General features: G+C 47.9%; 1 protein-coding gene across 1 annotated transcript; it reads left to right on the top strand.

Annotated features, from left to right (window-relative positions):
- The first annotated feature begins 443 nt into the window (after positions 1-443).
- Positions 444-7,828, top strand: LOC144753011 (uncharacterized). Its single transcript, XM_078640819.1, has 2 exons — positions 444-2,432; positions 3,150-7,828. The coding sequence occupies exon 2, from the start codon at positions 3,272-3,274 to the stop codon at positions 7,475-7,477; it is 4,206 nt and encodes a 1,401-aa protein (XP_078496945.1). The 5' UTR covers positions 444-2,432; positions 3,150-3,271; the 3' UTR covers positions 7,478-7,828.
- Positions 7,829-17,498: the final 9,670 nt, after the last annotated feature.

Genomic DNA, 17,498 nt, shown 5'->3' with positions numbered 1-17,498 from the left:
AGTTTATTCTTATTGCAGAAAAAACGTTAACCTTAGAGAGTGCCACATGATGTTAGGGGCTTTTGATAACCAATAATCGGTCTGTTCAACGATGCTGTCCCAAAGATGTTATTGTCAACTATACGTTCATAAGCTTCTCTGAAATGGTTTGCACAGTGGCACTTTAAGTAATTCTTTAAAGACTTTGAGAAAGGCTCCATTTAAAAAGGTACGCACAGTGGCACTTTGCCTATGTTTTTTGTTCTCTCATTACTTTTTTACCTTCGAATTTTAAAATACGGGCCGTGTAGGCAATTCTTATAAATTTTGTAGACATTTTAACTATTAGTTAAAAAAAATAATGTAGCGTTGGAGGTTGGCTGCCTTGTAACGTTTATATAAAAAGGCTCTTTGCAATAGCACTTTAAATTAGGATCTGGAGGAAAAAAAACTCAAATGCTGATTGTTAGACCTGTCTGCCCTTTGAGTAGCCCTTCTGTTAATTATTTATTTTGTCCCCTTTTTGCCCCTCAAAACCTTTTCAATCTTTTTGTGTCCACTGGATTTTTGTGGTGTTGGCAGCAGTTAGATACTCTTTTGCCCTCATAGTCCTTTTCCCTGAGGCCTAGGTGCCTTTTCTGACTAAGAAAATATGAGACCCACAAAATGGTCGCCATTAACTGCCATAACTGTAATTCTAAGCACAGGGCCCATAGGATAAAATAGGAATGATCTAGAACCTTCTAGTCACATCTAGTGGCCATTGGCCTGCCTATAAAAGGGCCAGTGGGTGAGCGGCCATTTTAGTGTGACCAGAGAGCCAGGGAGAGCCTAGTGAGGAGTGAAGCGTTAGAGTGGGGAGGCAAGCGCACTGTTATTAGATGGTCTGACCTTTTGTTCAGCAGCCCTACCTTGTTGATGTAGCCCCCTGCCTATTGACTGAGCCCTGACAGCTCCACTTTATTTCAAGACTTCTGAAGCCATCAACCTCCCTTGAGGAGAACGTTGTAAATTGGTTAAGAAAGTTGGTTGGGACAAGACCTGAATAATTAGAGGATTGTTCCGTCTTCGTCCACTCCTCCCCTTGGGTGCCCCTGCCTGTATTGTGGATTAAGTTAAGGGGTTAAACCCTTCCTTGCCTTCCCGGAGAGAAGAATTGGCCGTAGGTAGTTAAAACCTACCCGGTAGTGATTAGCGGGAGATCACGCCGTCATCAAACTACAGCTGCTGATTCCCTGGGCCCCTGCGGTGAGAGATTAGCTGAGCGGCTTAACTGGGATCAGCGGGGCAGTGAGCAAGTGTTCAGCGTTGAGGAAAGCAGCGGATGCAGGCGAGCCAGCTCCCGGAAGACGGGAGACGAAAGCCTGAAGGAGGCCGGCCTGCGCAGTTCCTCCCCCTCTGACGAGCGAGAGGAGGGCGGGACTTGGAGCTGAGGGAAACGCCGGAGAAGACGCGGCGGAGCTCCGACCCCGCAGGCTGCTCTGCATCGTGCAGCGCGGGGGTCGGAATTATACCACTGCCGAGATCTTGGGGATATCGAGGCTCCAGCTGGCGTGAGTGGTAGACGAACGAGTTCTTCAACCACGCGGTAAGACCGTGAGGAGAAGGGAGAAGGGGGGAGAAAAGCGGAGCCCCTGACATTGAGAGAGTTTTGGTCTCAAACGGAGGGAGGGGAGAGACACTGAACCCGTCTGCGGAGACTGCCGGACAGGCTGTCAATAAGTAAGAAAAGGGCCAGACAGTCAGCAGCAGGTTAGAGACATCTCTCCTTCAGTTTGTGCTGGCGAATAGATAACCCACGAGTGTGTGACACTTTGGAAAACCTGTTGTTCCCTCCTGGGAGTCTTCCTGGAGGAGAGCACTGCACTGTGGGAAGGATAGAGGGCAGTATAACAAAAACAGAGGGTTCATTGTCAGACAAGATGCACTGTTCATAAGAGTTGAGGTCAAAGGGATGTATTGAAGTTAAGAGGGGAGCAGATGAAAAGGGTGATTCCTCTTAATCAAAGTTCTAGAGCCTGAGACTGATTCTGTGAGGGATAAATACTCTCTTGGAGCGTGAGAACAACGAAGTTGGGTCTAAGATAAATGTAACCTTTACTGCCTGTCTTTATACTTGTTCCACGGGGGAGTGAACTTATCTTGTGTACCCTAATTAAGGCTGCAGAACCTATAGTCAAAGTTCAAGTTGCAAGTATTATCCCAGTGTTATTGAGTTAAAGAAGGGAGAAAAGATTTAATGCTGCTTTATGTAATTGTACTTAACTATACTTTGATGACAGAAACATGTACTGTATTAAAGGAAGACTGTGCTAAACGTTAAAGGAATCTACTAAAGAACTTTTATAAACCAACTCGTATTTTTCTAAAACTGGTGCAGTGTCGTTATTTTTGAGTGGATGGATGTTAGGTTACTGAAGGATATGACGCAAGCTTAACACAGGTACTTTGGAGTTAGGCCTGCCCACTTAGTGCCAAGCTACCTTATGTGACTTGGGGTTCCCTAGGTCCAACATAATTGGTGTCCAGCGGTGGGATAAAAACTGTGTTTGCGTCTACTCTGAAGTAACAAAGCATACCCCACAGACCTACACCTGGAGTTTTCTCCTGGCGGACTTCCTAATTACTACTTTTGTTTTTTCTTAATGTATTCCTGGTGGTGGGTGGAGGTGATCCTCAGAGTTTCCTATCCTTGTAACTTACTTCAGGGTGGTTGTCCACACTTTTCACTGACAAGATGGAATTCGAAATGTCAGAGCTGGAGACCTATACTGTGGCACAGCTCAAGGATTTCTGTCAGAAAAGAAGAGTGTTCGTTAGGCGAGGGGCCAAAAGAGAAGAGCTCCGTACTAGTCTGCGAGCCTGGGTGGAAGCGCACACGGAGGGAACGGTAGAGGAGTCAGAGTCAGACAGAAGTACTGTCATTGAGAGGCTTGCAGAATGTCCCCCGGGATGGGTGAAATGTCAATCAGCCCCAAGGTAGTCTCACAAGAGGGCAGCAGTGTGTCATCGAGAGGATTGTCAGAGACCGAGTTAGCCGACAGGAGAGAGGAAAGACAGTTAAGGTGGGAGATGGCCAAACTGGAGATGGAAGGGAGGAGGATGGAACACGAGCTCAAGCTACGAGAGCTCGACCTCAAAGCCCTTAACATCACTCCAAATGGTGGCAGCGAAATCAAAGAATTAACCAGGGAATCCAGACCCTACCTACCTAAAGACATAGTTGCCAGCTACAGCCAAGGGGATGACATAGCCAAGTGGCTGGCTGCCTATGAGGTCTCCTTAAGAGCCCATGGGATTCAGGAGAAACACTGGGGGGGGTGGATTATATAAGTATATGCCTCCCACTGGTCGGGACACATTATTGGCACTAGAACAAGAGAAGCAGACCCACTACCCCACCATGAAGATGGCGTTAATCAAAAAGTTTGGGCTAACCCCGGAGAAGTATCGCCAAAAGTTCAGGGGGAGCCACAAGTTAAGCACCCAGAACTGGGTGGATTTCCTGGACTATGCAAGAAAGGCATTGGAGGGCTGGGTACAGGGCAGCGAGGTGAAGGACTATGAGGGGTTATATGACCTTTTTCTTAAAGAGCATCTACTCGAGAAATGTTTTCCCGAGCTGCGCCAACACCTTGTGGATAGCAAGCTGACCAACCCCCGGAAGCTTGCAGAGGAGGCGGACATCTGGGCAAGTACCCCGGTGTCCTCAAAGGGGACTAGAGGGGATTCCCAAAGGGCCGGACAGGGCGCCCCTCAGAAGAAGGAGGGGGGAGATAAAAAGCAGGACTTCTCAAAAGGTCCCCAAAACAGTTTCCAGGGAAAGGGAACAGGTTTCACCCCTAAGGCTAACCCGCCCAGAAACCCTCATCCTGGCCAAAGCCAGCAGCCAAGGGTTGTCCACTGCTTTGAGTGTGGTGGTGTTGGACATTATAAGGGAGATGTCAAATGCCCAAAGAGACCATCCCCTCCCACCGGAGGAAAAGCCCCGGGAGTAGCTAGTGTAGCGTTCGGGGAGGAGTTGCCCTTAGTTAAGGGGGGTGAGTGGGCGGGTGTCACCTTAGTGTCCCTGGTAGATCGGGAGATGGTTCCTAGGATCCAAGTGCCCCCAAATACTACCAAGTATGGGCAATGGATCACCATCAATGGCCAGAGAGGGGAGGCTCTGAGAGACACAGGAGCCAGTATGACTATGGTAGGGAGTCAACTGGTGTCTCCAGATCAGGTGATTCCCAATGTACTCCACCCTGCCGCGATGGCTGACGGCAGAATGGGCTACTACCCTGTGGCCGAGGTTCCCTTTGAGTGGGAAGGGGTTGCAGGTTCACTTCGAGTTGCCATAAGCCCTGCCGTGCCAGTCGATTGCTTGCTGGGGAATGACATGGAGCACAATGCTTGGAGAGAGGTGGAATACCGGACTCATTCGGAGATGCTGGGTACACCTGACTGGGCCTGTGTAAGCACAAGGTCTGCGACTGCCCAGAGAGGGAGTTCGCCCGGGTTGGACCCTGGAACAATGGCCCAGCCCGCTGCCAAAAAGGGACAGACCCGAAGACAGGAGAAGCCTGCTTCGGCTTCCACACCCCATGTGACAGATCGGCCACCTGCGGTGGTGAGTCAGGAGTCCGTGGAGGGGGAAGTAGTCTCCCTGGAGGACCTACCCATCCCTGCTGAGTGGCATGTGGAGGCAGGGCCTACTAGGGAGGAGTTTTGTAAGGGCCAGAAGGAGTGCCCTACTCTTGAGGGACTGAGGCGACAGGCTGAAGCCCAGGCAGCAGGGAACGTTGCAGGACACTACCATATTTACTGGGAGGATGGACTCCTCTACAGTGAACCCAAAGTACCTTTACCCGGTTCATCCCGGGCCTTGGTAGTCCCTCAACGATACCGAGCCTTTCTGTTAGAATTGGCTCATGAAATACCCTTGGCAGGACACTTAGGACAGGACAAGACCTTTGCTCGGCTTGTTCCCCACTTTTATTGGCCTCAGATGAAAGTGGCATCTGACACCTACTGTCGGACATGTGTATCCTGTCAAGCCAGTGGGAAGACAGGGGTGAAGCTGAAAGCTCCCCTGGAACCACTTCCTGTCGTTAGCACCCCCTTTGAAAGGGTGGGCATCGACATTGTGGGGCCATTGGATCCACCAACTACAGCTGGTCACAGGTTTATCCTGGTTCTGGTGGATCACGCCACACGGTACCCAGAGGCCATTCCTCTGAGGACTGTCACTGCACCTGTTGTGGCTAGGGCCCTGATGGGGATCTTTACCCGAGTGGGTTTCCCCAAGGAAGTTGTGTCCGACAGGGGGACCAACTTCATGTCAGCGTACATGCGGGCAATGTGGAAGGAGTGTGGAGTGACCTACCGGTTCACCACTCCCTATCACCCCCAGTCAAATGGACTGGTAGAAAGGTTCAACAAGACCTTGAAGGGCATGATCAGAAGTCTGCCTGAAAGCCTGCAGAGGAAATGGGATGTCCTCCTACCCTGTTTGCTATTTTCCTACAGGGAAGCGCCACAGAAGGGAGTGGGCTTCAGCCCCTTTGAGCTTCTGTATGGGCACCCTGTACGCGGTCCTCTCAGTCTGGTGAAGGATGGATGGGAAAAGTCTCCCACGAAGCCTCCCCAGGATGTGGTGAGCTACATGCTGGCCTTCAGGAGCCAAATGGCAAAGTTGTGGAAGCAAGCTTCTGACAACCTGGAGGCCAGCCAAGCAGTAATGAAGGAGTGGTATGACCACAATGCTCACCCGGTGGATTTGGAGCCTGGTCAGAAAGTGTGGGTGATGGAGCCTGGAGAGCTAAGTGCCCTCCAGGACCGCTGGACAGGCCCCTTTGAGGTGTTAGAGAAGAAGGGTAAGGCCACATACCTGGTGGACCTTAAGACCCCTCGACAGCCCCTACGGGTGCTACATGCTAATCGCCTCAAACCCCACCATGAGAGGCCAGAGGTCATCTTAATGATGGTGACTGATGGAGGAGAGGAAGCGGAAAGCGAACCTCTCCCGGACTTGTTTTCGTCTCAGGAAAAGGATGGGTCGGTGGAGGGAGTGGTTCTCTCCCCATCCCTAACTCCTGAACAGCGGGAGGACTGCCGCCAGATACTGGAGCAGTACTCTACGTTGTTCTCCCTTGTCCCGGGAAGGACCCACCTGTGTACCCATGATGTGGACACAGGAGACAGCCCACCAGTGAAGTCAAAGACCTACCGGCTGTCAGACAAGGTGAAGGCCAGCATCCATGGTGAGGTTACCAAGATGCTGGAGCTAGGAGTTATAGAACCTTCCAGTAGCCCCTGGTCCAGTCCGGTGGTCCTAGTGCCAAAAGCAGCTCCACCAGGCACCACTCCAGAACTGAGGTTCTGTGTGGATTACCGGGGACTGAACTCAATAACCAAGACTAATGCTCATCCGATCCCTAGGGCGGATGAATTGATTGACCGGCTGGGAGCTGCCCAATACTTGAGTACCTTTGACCTCACTTCAGGGTACTGGCAGATCTCCCTTACAGATGGAGCAAAGGAAAGGTCAGCTTTCTCCACGCCTGAGGGACACTGCCAGTTCTGTGTGATGCCCTTTGGGCTCAAGAACGCCCCTGCTACTTTTCAGCGGCTGGTAAACCAGGTCCTCTCCGGAATGGAGGGTTTCTCCGCTGCTTACCTGGATGACATTGCCGTCTTCAGCAGCAGTTGGGAGGACCATTTGCAACATTTGCAAGCAGTTCTCCAGGCCCTGAAACAGGCTGGCTTGACAATCAAGGCCAGCAAATGTCAGATTGGGCAGGGGTCGGTTGTGTATCTAGGCCACTTGGTGGGTAGGGGAGCAGTGCAGCCCCTCCAGGCAAAGATTGAGGCAATCATGGCCTGGGAACCCCCCAAGACCCAGACTGAGGTCCGAGCTTTCCTGGGCCTCACAGGTTACTACCGTCGCTTTGTGAAGGGGTATGGCACTATTGTAGCACCCCTCACAGAGCTTACCTCAAAGAAACAACCTCGACGGGTAGTCTGGACAGAGGCTTGTCAGCAAGCCTTTGAGAAATTGAAGCAGGCAATGTGTGCAGCACCGGTCCTGAGGGCCCCAGACTTCTCCAAGGAGTTCATTGTCCAGACAGACGCATCCGAGCATGGCATTGGGGCAGTGTTATCGCAACTCAATGAAGAGGGTCTGGATCAGCCTGTAGTCTTCCTATCCAGGAGACTGCTTCCCCGGGAACCGAAGTGGAGTGCAATCGAGAGGGAAGCTTTTGCGGTGGTATGGGCTCTGAAGAACCTGCGGCCATACCTGTTTGGCTCGCACTTACTGGTTCAGACTGACCACCGACCCCTTCGTTGGCTGATGCAGATGAAGGGGGAAAATCCCAAGCTGTTGAGATGGTCCATTTCCCTACAGGGAATGGACTTCCGGGTGGAACATCGGCCTAGAGTGGACCATGCCAACGCAGACGGTCTCTCTAGGTATTTCCGCCTTAGTGATGAGGACTCCCAAGGGGTTGGGTAGCTCTCCCCACTTTCAGCTGGGGGGGACGCGTGTTAGACCTGTCTGCCCTTTGAGTAGCCCTTCTGTTCATTATTTATTATGTCCCCTTTTTGCCCATCAAAACCTTTTCAATCTTTTTGTGTCCACTGGATTTTTGTGGTGTTGGCAGGGGTTAGATACTCTTTTGCCCTCATAGTCCTTTTCCCTGAGGCCTAGGTGCCTTTTCTGACTAAGAAAATATGAGACCCACAAAATGGTCGCCATTAACTGCCATAACTGTAATTCCAAGCACAAGGCCCATAGGATAACATAGTAATGATCTAGAACCTTCTAGTCAGATCTAGTGGCCATTGGCCTGCCTATAAAAGGGCCAGTGGGTGAGCGGCCATTTTAGTGTGACCAGAGAGCCAGGGAGAGCCTAGTGAGGAGTGAAGCGTTAGAGTGGGGAGGCAAGCGCACTGTTAGGAGATGGTCTGACCTTTTGTTCAGCAGCCCTACCTTGTTGATGTAGCCCCCTGCCTATTGACTGAGCCCTGACAGCTCCACTTTATTTCAAGACTTCTGAAGCCATCAACCTCCCTTGAGGAGAACGTTGTAAATTGGTTAAGAAAGTTGGTTGGGACAAGACCTGAATAATTAGAGGATTGTTCCGTCTTCGTCCACTCCTCCCCTGGGGTGCCCCTGCCTGTATTGTGGATTAAGTTAAGGGGTTAAACCCTTCCTTGCCTTCCCGGAGAGAAGAATTGGCCGTAGGTAGTTAAAACCTACCCGGTAGTGATTAGCGGGAGATCACGCCGTCATCAAACTACAGCTGCTGATTCCCTGGGCCCCTGCTGTGAGAGATTAGCTGAGCGGCTTAACTGGGATCAGCGGGGCAGTGAGCAAGTGTTCAGCGTTGAGGAAAGCAGCGGATGCAGGCGAGCCAGCTCCCGGAAGACGGGAGACGAAAGCCTGAAGGAGGCCGGCCTGCGCAGTTCCTCCCCCTCTGACGAGCGAGAGGAGGGTGGGACTTGGAGCTGAGGGAAACGCCGGAGAAGACGCGGCGGAGCTCCGACCCCGCAGGCTGCTCTGCATCGTGCAGCGCGGTGGTCGGAATTATACCACTGCCGAGATCTTGGGGATATCGAGGCTCCAGCTGGCGTGCGTGGTAGACGAACGAGTTCTTCAACCACGCGGTAAGACCGTGAGGAGAAGGGAGAAGGGGGGAGAAAAGCGGAGCCCCTGACATTGAGAGAGTTTTGGTCTCAAACGGAGGGAGGGGAGAGACACTGAACCCGTCTGCGGAGACTGCCGGACAGGCTGTCAATAAGTAAGAAAAGGGCCAGACAGTCAGCAGCAGGTTAGAGACATCTCTCCTTCAGTTTGTGCTGGCGAATAGATAACCCATGAGTGTGTGACACTTTGGAAAACCTGTTGTTCCCTCCTGGGAGTCTTCCTGGAGGAGAGCACTGCACTGTGGGAAGGATAGAGGGCAGTATAACAAAAACAGAGGGTTCATTGTCAGACAGGATGCACTGTTCATAAGAGTTGAGGTCAAAGGGCTGTATTGAAGTTAAGAGGGGAGCAGATGAAAAGGGTGATTCCTCTTAATCAAAGTTCTAGAGCCTGAGACTGATTCTGTGAGGGATAAATACTCTCTTGGAGCGTGAGAACAACGAAGTTGGGTCTAAGATAAATGTAACCTTTACTGCCTGTCTTTATACTTGTTCCACGGGGGAGTGAACTTATCTTGTGTACCCTAATTGAAGCTGCAGAACCTATGGTCAAAGTTCAAGTTGCAAGTATTATCCCAGTGTTATTGAGTTAAAGAAGGGAGAAAAGATTTAATGCTGCTTTATGTAATTGTACTTAACTATACTTTGATGACAGAAACATGTACTGTACTAAAGTAAGACTGTGCTAAACGTTAAAGGAATCTACTAAAGAACTTTTATAAACCAACTCGTATTTTTCTAAAACTGGTGTAGTGTCCTTATTTTTGAGTGGATGGATGTTAGGTTACTGAAGGATATGACGCAAACTTAACACAGGTACTTTGGAGTTAGGCCTGCCCACTTAGTGCCAAGCTACCTTATGTGACTTGGGGTTCCCTAGGTCCAACACTGATTAATTATGGTGTGATTATTGAATTGAATTATAATGTATCCTCGATATTATTTTTTGTTGTGTCTATGTACAATTTATTGTTTTTTATATATATTTCCTGTTTGTAATGATTTTTATTAATCAACAATAAAGTATTTCATTCATTCACTATTGTAAGGCCTATCTCTCCCAATACAAAAGTAGAAACCTTTGATGAGGAGCAGGAAGAAATGTTATGTTTAGACTCAAATTTAGACTCAAATTAATTGTAATTTAAAATCCTCTTTAACCCGTTCCATGCATCGGACCACCCCCGGCCGTCTAACGTCACATTGGGCGTGTGCGGAGTATGGCCAGGGGCTGTCCAAACCCCGCCCACTCATTAATTTGCCTGCACCGCTGAGGAATTTGCGCCACGGCAACGGGTTAATGGTAAACTTGGATTTTAAGTTACAATTCTGACAAATCCAATTTTTGAAAGTTGGTATTTACCTGTCCTAACCATTAAAGTCCCGGCCAGTGTCCTGGGTCATGTGACAATGAGTGTCTCTGCTGATGGGCTTTGTGTATTCCCCCCAGGCAGTGACACACAAGGGGACTACGTGTTGGCATGATGAGTCAACCTGCCAGGATGGCTAGGGTAGTGAGCTGTTCCCTTCCCCATTTACTTTCCAAAGGGCTTGCCTCCAGCACACAAAAAGGAACCTAACACTTGTCTTTTGTCACCACAGACATCTTGGAGCCTTGACAAGGGAAGACCTTTCCAGTATCAGATGCAAGGGTAGTATATGGAAGCCCCCACCACTTCAAAGGCTGTACTGGGTATAAATATTGGACGCTCAGAACAACTCTTCAATATACTGCAGTGGCTTTGGACACTACAGACATAGGACTCCCATATTTCCCAGAGGACTGCCCTGCTGCTTGAGACATGCCTTGTTCCCCAGAGGACTGCCCTGATGCTAATAGAGGACTTCCCTGCAGCTTGAGGCCCAAATTGTTTACCAGAGGACTGCTCTGCTGCTTGAAACTTGCCCTTCTATGTGAGAAGGAAGCCTGGACCTGCTCCTTCATCCCAGCCTAAGCTAATTGTTTCGAAGGGTCAGTTGGCTGACCTTTTGTTCTGACCTACAGAGACAGAACAACATCCAGAGGCCTCTCTCGCTGTTCAGCTAACCTGCTGCAACTGGACCTGCCTGCACCTGCCTGAGCCCTGCTGGCCTCTTCTTGAGTGAGTCCTGCATCCCAAGAGGTGCTCGAACCCATGACTGACATCAGAGTGCACTCCTCTTCAAGAAAATGAGAAATCCTGTAAATTAAATGCTCTTTAAACATGTCTCAAGCCCACCATTGCAGCCTGTGTGTCGGCAGTTTTCAACAGCCATTTCGACCTGGCAAAATAAAACTTTTCCCTGGACCAAGCCTTTCTTTTGATTATATATAAGACCCCTCTAAGTTAGGCCCTGGACAGCCCAGAGGTGAGGGTGCAATGTATTTAAGTTGGAAATGTACTTTTATGTTGTGCATGTCCTGATACGAACGTATTAACTACAAACAAAATTGTCCTACTTTGTACACATGCCAAGTATAAGAATTGAGACTGCGCCACGAAGGATCATTGTCAGTCCCTGTTGCCAGCTAAAGGAATTTAATGAGCTGAGTGATATCTATATTACAAGTCATGTGAGAAGTGGATAACGGTTTCATATACTGAGGAGAAAGACACAAAATACCCTTCAGAGGGTTCGAAACACGTCGACCATCATTTGTGCGCCTACTGTGTATAAATTATTTTGTGAAGTAAGAGTGCCATTATAATCCAGGGAATCATTATTTGTTAATGTTCCATTTGAAAAATTACAACCTGGGTTTTTATAAAATATGCTCTTTCACAGGTGCCTAGTCTTTTCATATGAGAGCAGTTGAATTTAATTTTGAGGGTTCATTCAAAATATATATGTGATTATTTTCAAGCTCTCATTTTTGTCTGTAAATAATGTGAACTGATAATTTGTATTGTTTTGTAGTTTTTTTGTATTATTTGTTATGCTTTACTTGTTTTTAGTTTAAATTGTATTCATATCAACTGTTTTGTTGAGATTCATGTCAGTGGGAGGGAAGAAGGCCTGTAAAATAGTTTTTTGCTTGATCTTTTGTGTGTGACAATAACAACAATATTTTGTATGATGTTTGTATATAAAACTAAAGATTAAATCGTGACCGCTTTATTGATCAAAGCGGCCATGAATGAATTGAAATTGAGAAGGATAAGTAAGTTTTGGCAATGTTTGTTTGGTGAAACTTTTCCGGTGGATCAGCCTTACTGACTTCAGGAGCCTAACCCCTTTTTTCTGTGTAACTTCTAGCATGTTGCCATTTTCTTGCCTTAACAATTTGGTGCCTGAGTCTGCTTCTAGTTCACAGTGCTGGATGCGGATGACAGTTGAGCTTTGTGAAGTCCTTCTAGACAGTCACACACAATGGGGAGCTGAGGTGTGACTAGAGGGGTCATCACTGGCAGGATGGGAGGGACGAGCTGGACCCAGCCCTACTTACACTTGAATAGGATGTGTCCTGTCCCTACACAAAGGCTGTATACCGCTTGTAGTTAGTCTTGAGCCAGGGCAGGGAAGGCAGGGCATCTGTGAACTCCAAAGGCCTGTCTCTAGAGGCTTCAAAGGCACAACTGTGAGTCTATATTCTCGACCTCAGACACCACCACTTCAGTACACTTCTAGACCTGTGGATACTCTGCCAGGGAAAAGAATTGTGGAGTTGCTGAAAGGACTGCCTCTCTGCTGGACTGCTTCTCTGAAAGATGGCTGCCCTGCTGTGCTGACCTCCTGCCTCCTTGTCGGGGTGATAAGGATTGGAGCTGCATCTCTTGAACCCAGAATGACTCCAAGGGCTAGTTGGCTGGCCTCCTGTTCTGAAGCTTGAGGGATATAACAAGGTGACAACAACCTTACAACTGCACCTGAATTCTGCCTTCTGTGAGCCTACCCTGCCAAAAGGTGCCACCCCAGTCCTGGACCCTTGGGTGGGATTAAGGCGTTCTGCTATTATCTGTGGATCCAGCAGAACCAACGCATCTTCTCAGCTGCGCGGCTCAACCCTGAGCAGAACTGACCCATCACCACTTCTGCATAGATAGGACCTGTTGCAAAGACCAATATCGCATTGCAACCTATTGGAACTGCCACTGCTTGACGGATCCTGGGCGCAGACCCTCACATCCCTCGTCAACAGCAGTCTCGATGATGATGCCTGACGACTCTAAAAGAAGAACTGATGGACAAAATGCAGAACAATATGGCGTTGATGATGCGGTACACAGCTCCCAAAGAGCTGTGAGGCTGAGATGAGTAGTCAAAGCAAACACAAGGAGATGATGGACGGAGTGCTGAAACTTTTCAGACACTCACCCCAGTCACAGATCTGGGTTGAATCCATCATCGTTCTTTAGCTCACTTCGCCACCCCAGTTCAGACACAGCTATATGCAAATCAGTCTTGATCCTGGGCCTCATTCGGAACAGTTTAGCCCGAACAGCCACCAAGCCATGTCTTCCCCGGACCGGAAACAAACATCCTGGAACCGGTGTCATGGTAGTACCCCATATCAGCCAGGCTAGCTTGAATCCAGTGGCAAAGTGAGAAAGGGACCCACGTCTGGGCATACTCTGCCAACTTAGGGCAAACAAAGCAAACACAAGGAGATGATGGACAGAGCGCTGAAACTTTTCAGAAACTCACTCCCAGTCACAGACTTGGGTTGAATCCACCATTGTTCTTTAGGTCACTTCGCCACCCCAGTTCAGACAAAGCTATATGCAAATCAGTCTTGATCCTGTGCATCATGGGAAAAGTTCAGCCCGAACTGCCAAGCCATGTCTTCCCTGGACCTGAAACAAGCATCCTGGGACCAGTTTCGGGGTAGCCCGCATCACAAGCCCCGTCAATAAGATCCTAGACGACAGCACAGGAGCTTGCATCACAGCCTTGCCACTTCTCAGATCTGATGCATTGCCACGGCTGCTCAACGCATCTTCGGCATGGATCCTCGCAACACTCATCAAACCAGGATCTAAGGTACTCTGTTTAGCGGGCCTAAGTGGAACCCTGCAGCCAGCTCTTTCTCCATCGCGTCGGCCTGAATTTGTTACTTTGTCCTGGTGTGGCTGGACCAGATAGACAGTTAGTGGTGTGTACTTTTTGGTGCTATTTTCACTCAATTCTTTAAAATGTAATATATCTGGTTCTACTGATTGAATGTTTGTTGTTTTGATCTTGCTTTATTTATTAAAGAAAGTCATTTTTTTTACTTAGTGTGGGATCATTTTTGTGTGGGGTTTTCACTTTACTACTGTTTGAAGTGTTGCACAAATACCTCTAAATTAAGCCTGATTGCTCTGTGCCAAGCCACTTGAGGGTTGAGCTCAGGTTAATTTAGAGTTGGCTTGTGACTCACCATGACAAGGATTGTGGGTGCCACTTGCACAGGGCTCACACCCAAGTCAACTAACAACCCAATTTCTTACATGGAGAAATTTTATTGTAAAGGTTTAGATAAAAGTGGCACCAATAAGTACAAAGTGCCAACTGAGGGTATCTGGACGTGCTGGACGACGGCAAAGTAACATGTTCACGCTAACTGTGATGGAATGCAAGCCAGGCACAAGACCAAGTTTGTCCCACTGAGAGTTATACCTTATGTCCTTGGTGCAAGGCCTGTGCGCCGTTGCTTTGCAAGGCTTTGCATCATTTGGTGTCAGTTCTGAAGAAGCTGTGCGGCTAGGCTTTGTGGTGTACTATGTCAGTTTCAATGAAAAAATCAGCTGTGCAGTGAGTCTTTGAGGGGCTCCACTTTGCTTGGTGTTGGTTCTGATGAAGCTTAAGCTGTGTGGTGAGTCTGTGCAGTGCTGTGCGTCACTTGGCATTGGAACTGATGAAGCTCTTAGCTGTGGCTTTGCGTCACTCGGTGCCAGTTCTGATGAAACTTCAAGGATTTGTTGGGCTTCACATCACTTCACACCAGATGTGGGAGTGTTTTGTTATGCCAGGAGATGATCTCTCTCTGATGCCAGCCAATGGTCCAGAACCTGGGGAGGTACCTCTTGGGAATCAGGAATTTGCTCCAGCATGGGCCAGCAGTCCTCAAGCTGGTTCAGTTGCAGGTAAAGGTAAGTACAGTGCAGCAGGTCAGCTGGGTAGGTGCAGGAAGGGCTTTGGAGTTTGTTGCCTCCCTGTGTCTCAGAACAGGTCAGCCAGCTGACATTTGGAGTCATTCAAGCTGAGATGAAGGGAGCAGATCCAGTCTAACTTCTCAGACAGCAGGGCAGACCTCAAGCAGCAGGGTGGTCCCCTGGGAGCATAGCAGTCCTTCTGTAGTGTTCAGAGGTCCAGAGGTGTACTGATGAGTTAGTCTGAGAGTCCAAATTGTATACCTGGTGCCATCTTTGAAGTGGGGGAATTCTAAACTTCCCCTCACACCTGGCCTTCCATGCTCTGCCCAGGCTTCATGGGGCCTTCGGTGGCAGGTGGCAGGTACTTTGTGAGTATGCTATAGGCAGCCCCCATGAAATACGATTGGGGCAGGGAACAGTCCCACCCCTCCAATCCTAGTTGGATAGCCATCCTGCCAACATCTAGCCAACATCTATCCCCACTTTGTTTCACTGTATAGGAGTAATACACAAAACCCATCTGCCAACTACATCTAGTCTTGTGACCCAGGACACAGATTGCAAGTACCAAATAGTTGGTACGAGAAAATGCCAAATTTCTAAAAGTAGCATTTTCAGAATTGTGACATAGATCAGACTTTACCATCAAAGAGGGCTTTAAATTAAATTGCTTTTGAGTGTAAACATTATATTTCTACCTGCTCCCAATAAAATGTTATCACTTTTTAAATCTAATCGGGTAACCCAATGTTGTATTATGGGAGAGATAAGCCTTATCATAGTGAAAAATGAATTTAGGTGTTTTTCACTAAAAGGACATATAAAACTTAAACTCATATGCCCTACTTTTTAAATACAATGCACCTTGCAATATGGGCGTGTTGGGGCCTACCATAGGGGTGATGTATGTGTTTAAAAATTGGAAGGTTTGTGCCTGGCAAAAGGTTTATTTTGCCAAGTCAAATAGGCAATTTAAACTGCACCACTAGATGCAGTGGCAGGCCGGACACATGTCTTAAAACTAAAGGCTACTTTAGTGGGTGGGCCAATGAGTGCTGCAGGCCCAGTAGTAGCATTTAACATATAGGCCCTGGGTACATGTAGTACCATTTGCTAGGGACTTACAAGTAAATTAAATGTACCAATCAGGTATATGCCAATTATACTATCATTTAAGGAGAGAACATAAGCACTTAGCACTGGTTAGAATCCTTAAGCCCACAAAAATGACCATTTATCATGATGAGGATTTGCACATTTCATAAACTTGAGGAACCGGATATTTCTGTGACTACTCCAGACCAAAATAGGATGACTGTTCCTTGCAGATAGTGCCTATATTGTGCAAAGGCTTCATTGATCGCTAGGAGCACACAGTCATAAATCTTGTAATACTTTCTACAGCAGTAAGTGTTCTGGGTGAACTACTCCAGTCTTGTATGGTGTCTGTATTTACAAATAATCCAATGGCAATGGCTGCACATCCATTTAAAAAATGAACAGCAGACCAGGATCTGAAAGTCATAAGACAGGGACAAGGTTAAAGGCAGTCTTTAAATGACAGAAAGCAGTTTCTTATTAGAAAGCTCAAACAAAAGATGATCTTTCACATTGGTTTAATGATATCAGGGAAATGTGGAATGAAATTATGGCAAACATGTCTAATGATAGTGAAGATCTGCATCTCATGGTACTTGGTTGAGACCATTCTTGCACTATTTTCATTTTTGCAGAATCCTTACTTATACATGTGCTGAAAATGATGACACCTAAGGTGACCTGAGTGGATTCAAAAGTAAATTTCTCAAGTTTGACATTGCTTCCTCAATCACCACAGGACAACTTGGGAAAACTTTTGATACTATTCTTTATTTTCTGAAAACACCAGCATGTAATCTAGGTAAACGATCATGAATGGAAAAGGGAGGGCAGAACTCGCTGAGTTTCACTCTGCAGAATTCCCCGGAGTTATAAAAAAACTCACTGAGATTCTGCAGAGTTCTGCAGGTGGAATTCAGCACATTGCGCTGCTCGCGTTGATTTTGAGCGCCGGGAGCTTGTTCCACGCCGTAAAATAAGCATGAACATTGGTGATCTGCTGCCTCCCCCTGCGTTACGCTTGTTCTGTTTGCATTTCTCAGATACAGAGCAGAACTGTTGGAGGAAAAAATAATTTTTTCTAGCTGGTGATACTTCATTATTATCAACGGAGTAGCCTACAATATTGCATCATAATTGAGATATGAAAGAGTAAAGGCTCATTTTGCCTTATCTTTCTGAAAATCGTGTGTGTGGGTGAGGAGATGATAATTACACCAGGCGAATGAGGCCTGGAATATGTGAGGATCATCCCCAAATACGTCTGGAGAGCTAATGATGTTTCACTGGACAATAGGTTACTACTTCAGGATGCTGAGCTTAGGGTTTAAGTCGTTTTTACCTTAGTGCAAAAAGTACAATTGATGGACAAAATGCAGAACAATGTCATACAATCACACCAGTTCATAGATCTGGGCCTAAATCCACAGTTTTTTTGCGTCCCATGCCATTCCAGTTTGAACCCAGCCATATGCAAATCCGTTTTGACCCTGCACCCAATGGGAACAGTCAAGCCCGATCTGCCAGGTCAGGTTCTCCCTGTACTGGAAACAAGCATCCTAGGACTGGTTTCAGAGTTTCACCCCCCATCAGCCAAGACAGCTTGACTCTATTGGCATGGAGAGCACGGGGCACATGTCTGAGCATACCCATCCCACTCGGGGTGACAAATGC

This window comes from Lissotriton helveticus, chromosome 5_1 (genome assembly GCF_964261635.1).
Source record: "Lissotriton helveticus chromosome 5_1, aLisHel1.1, whole genome shotgun sequence".
Taxonomy (NCBI): domain Eukaryota; kingdom Metazoa; phylum Chordata; class Amphibia; order Caudata; family Salamandridae; genus Lissotriton; species Lissotriton helveticus.
Note: the sequence above shows the minus strand (reverse complement) of the source record. Positions and strands in the feature narration are given on the sequence as shown.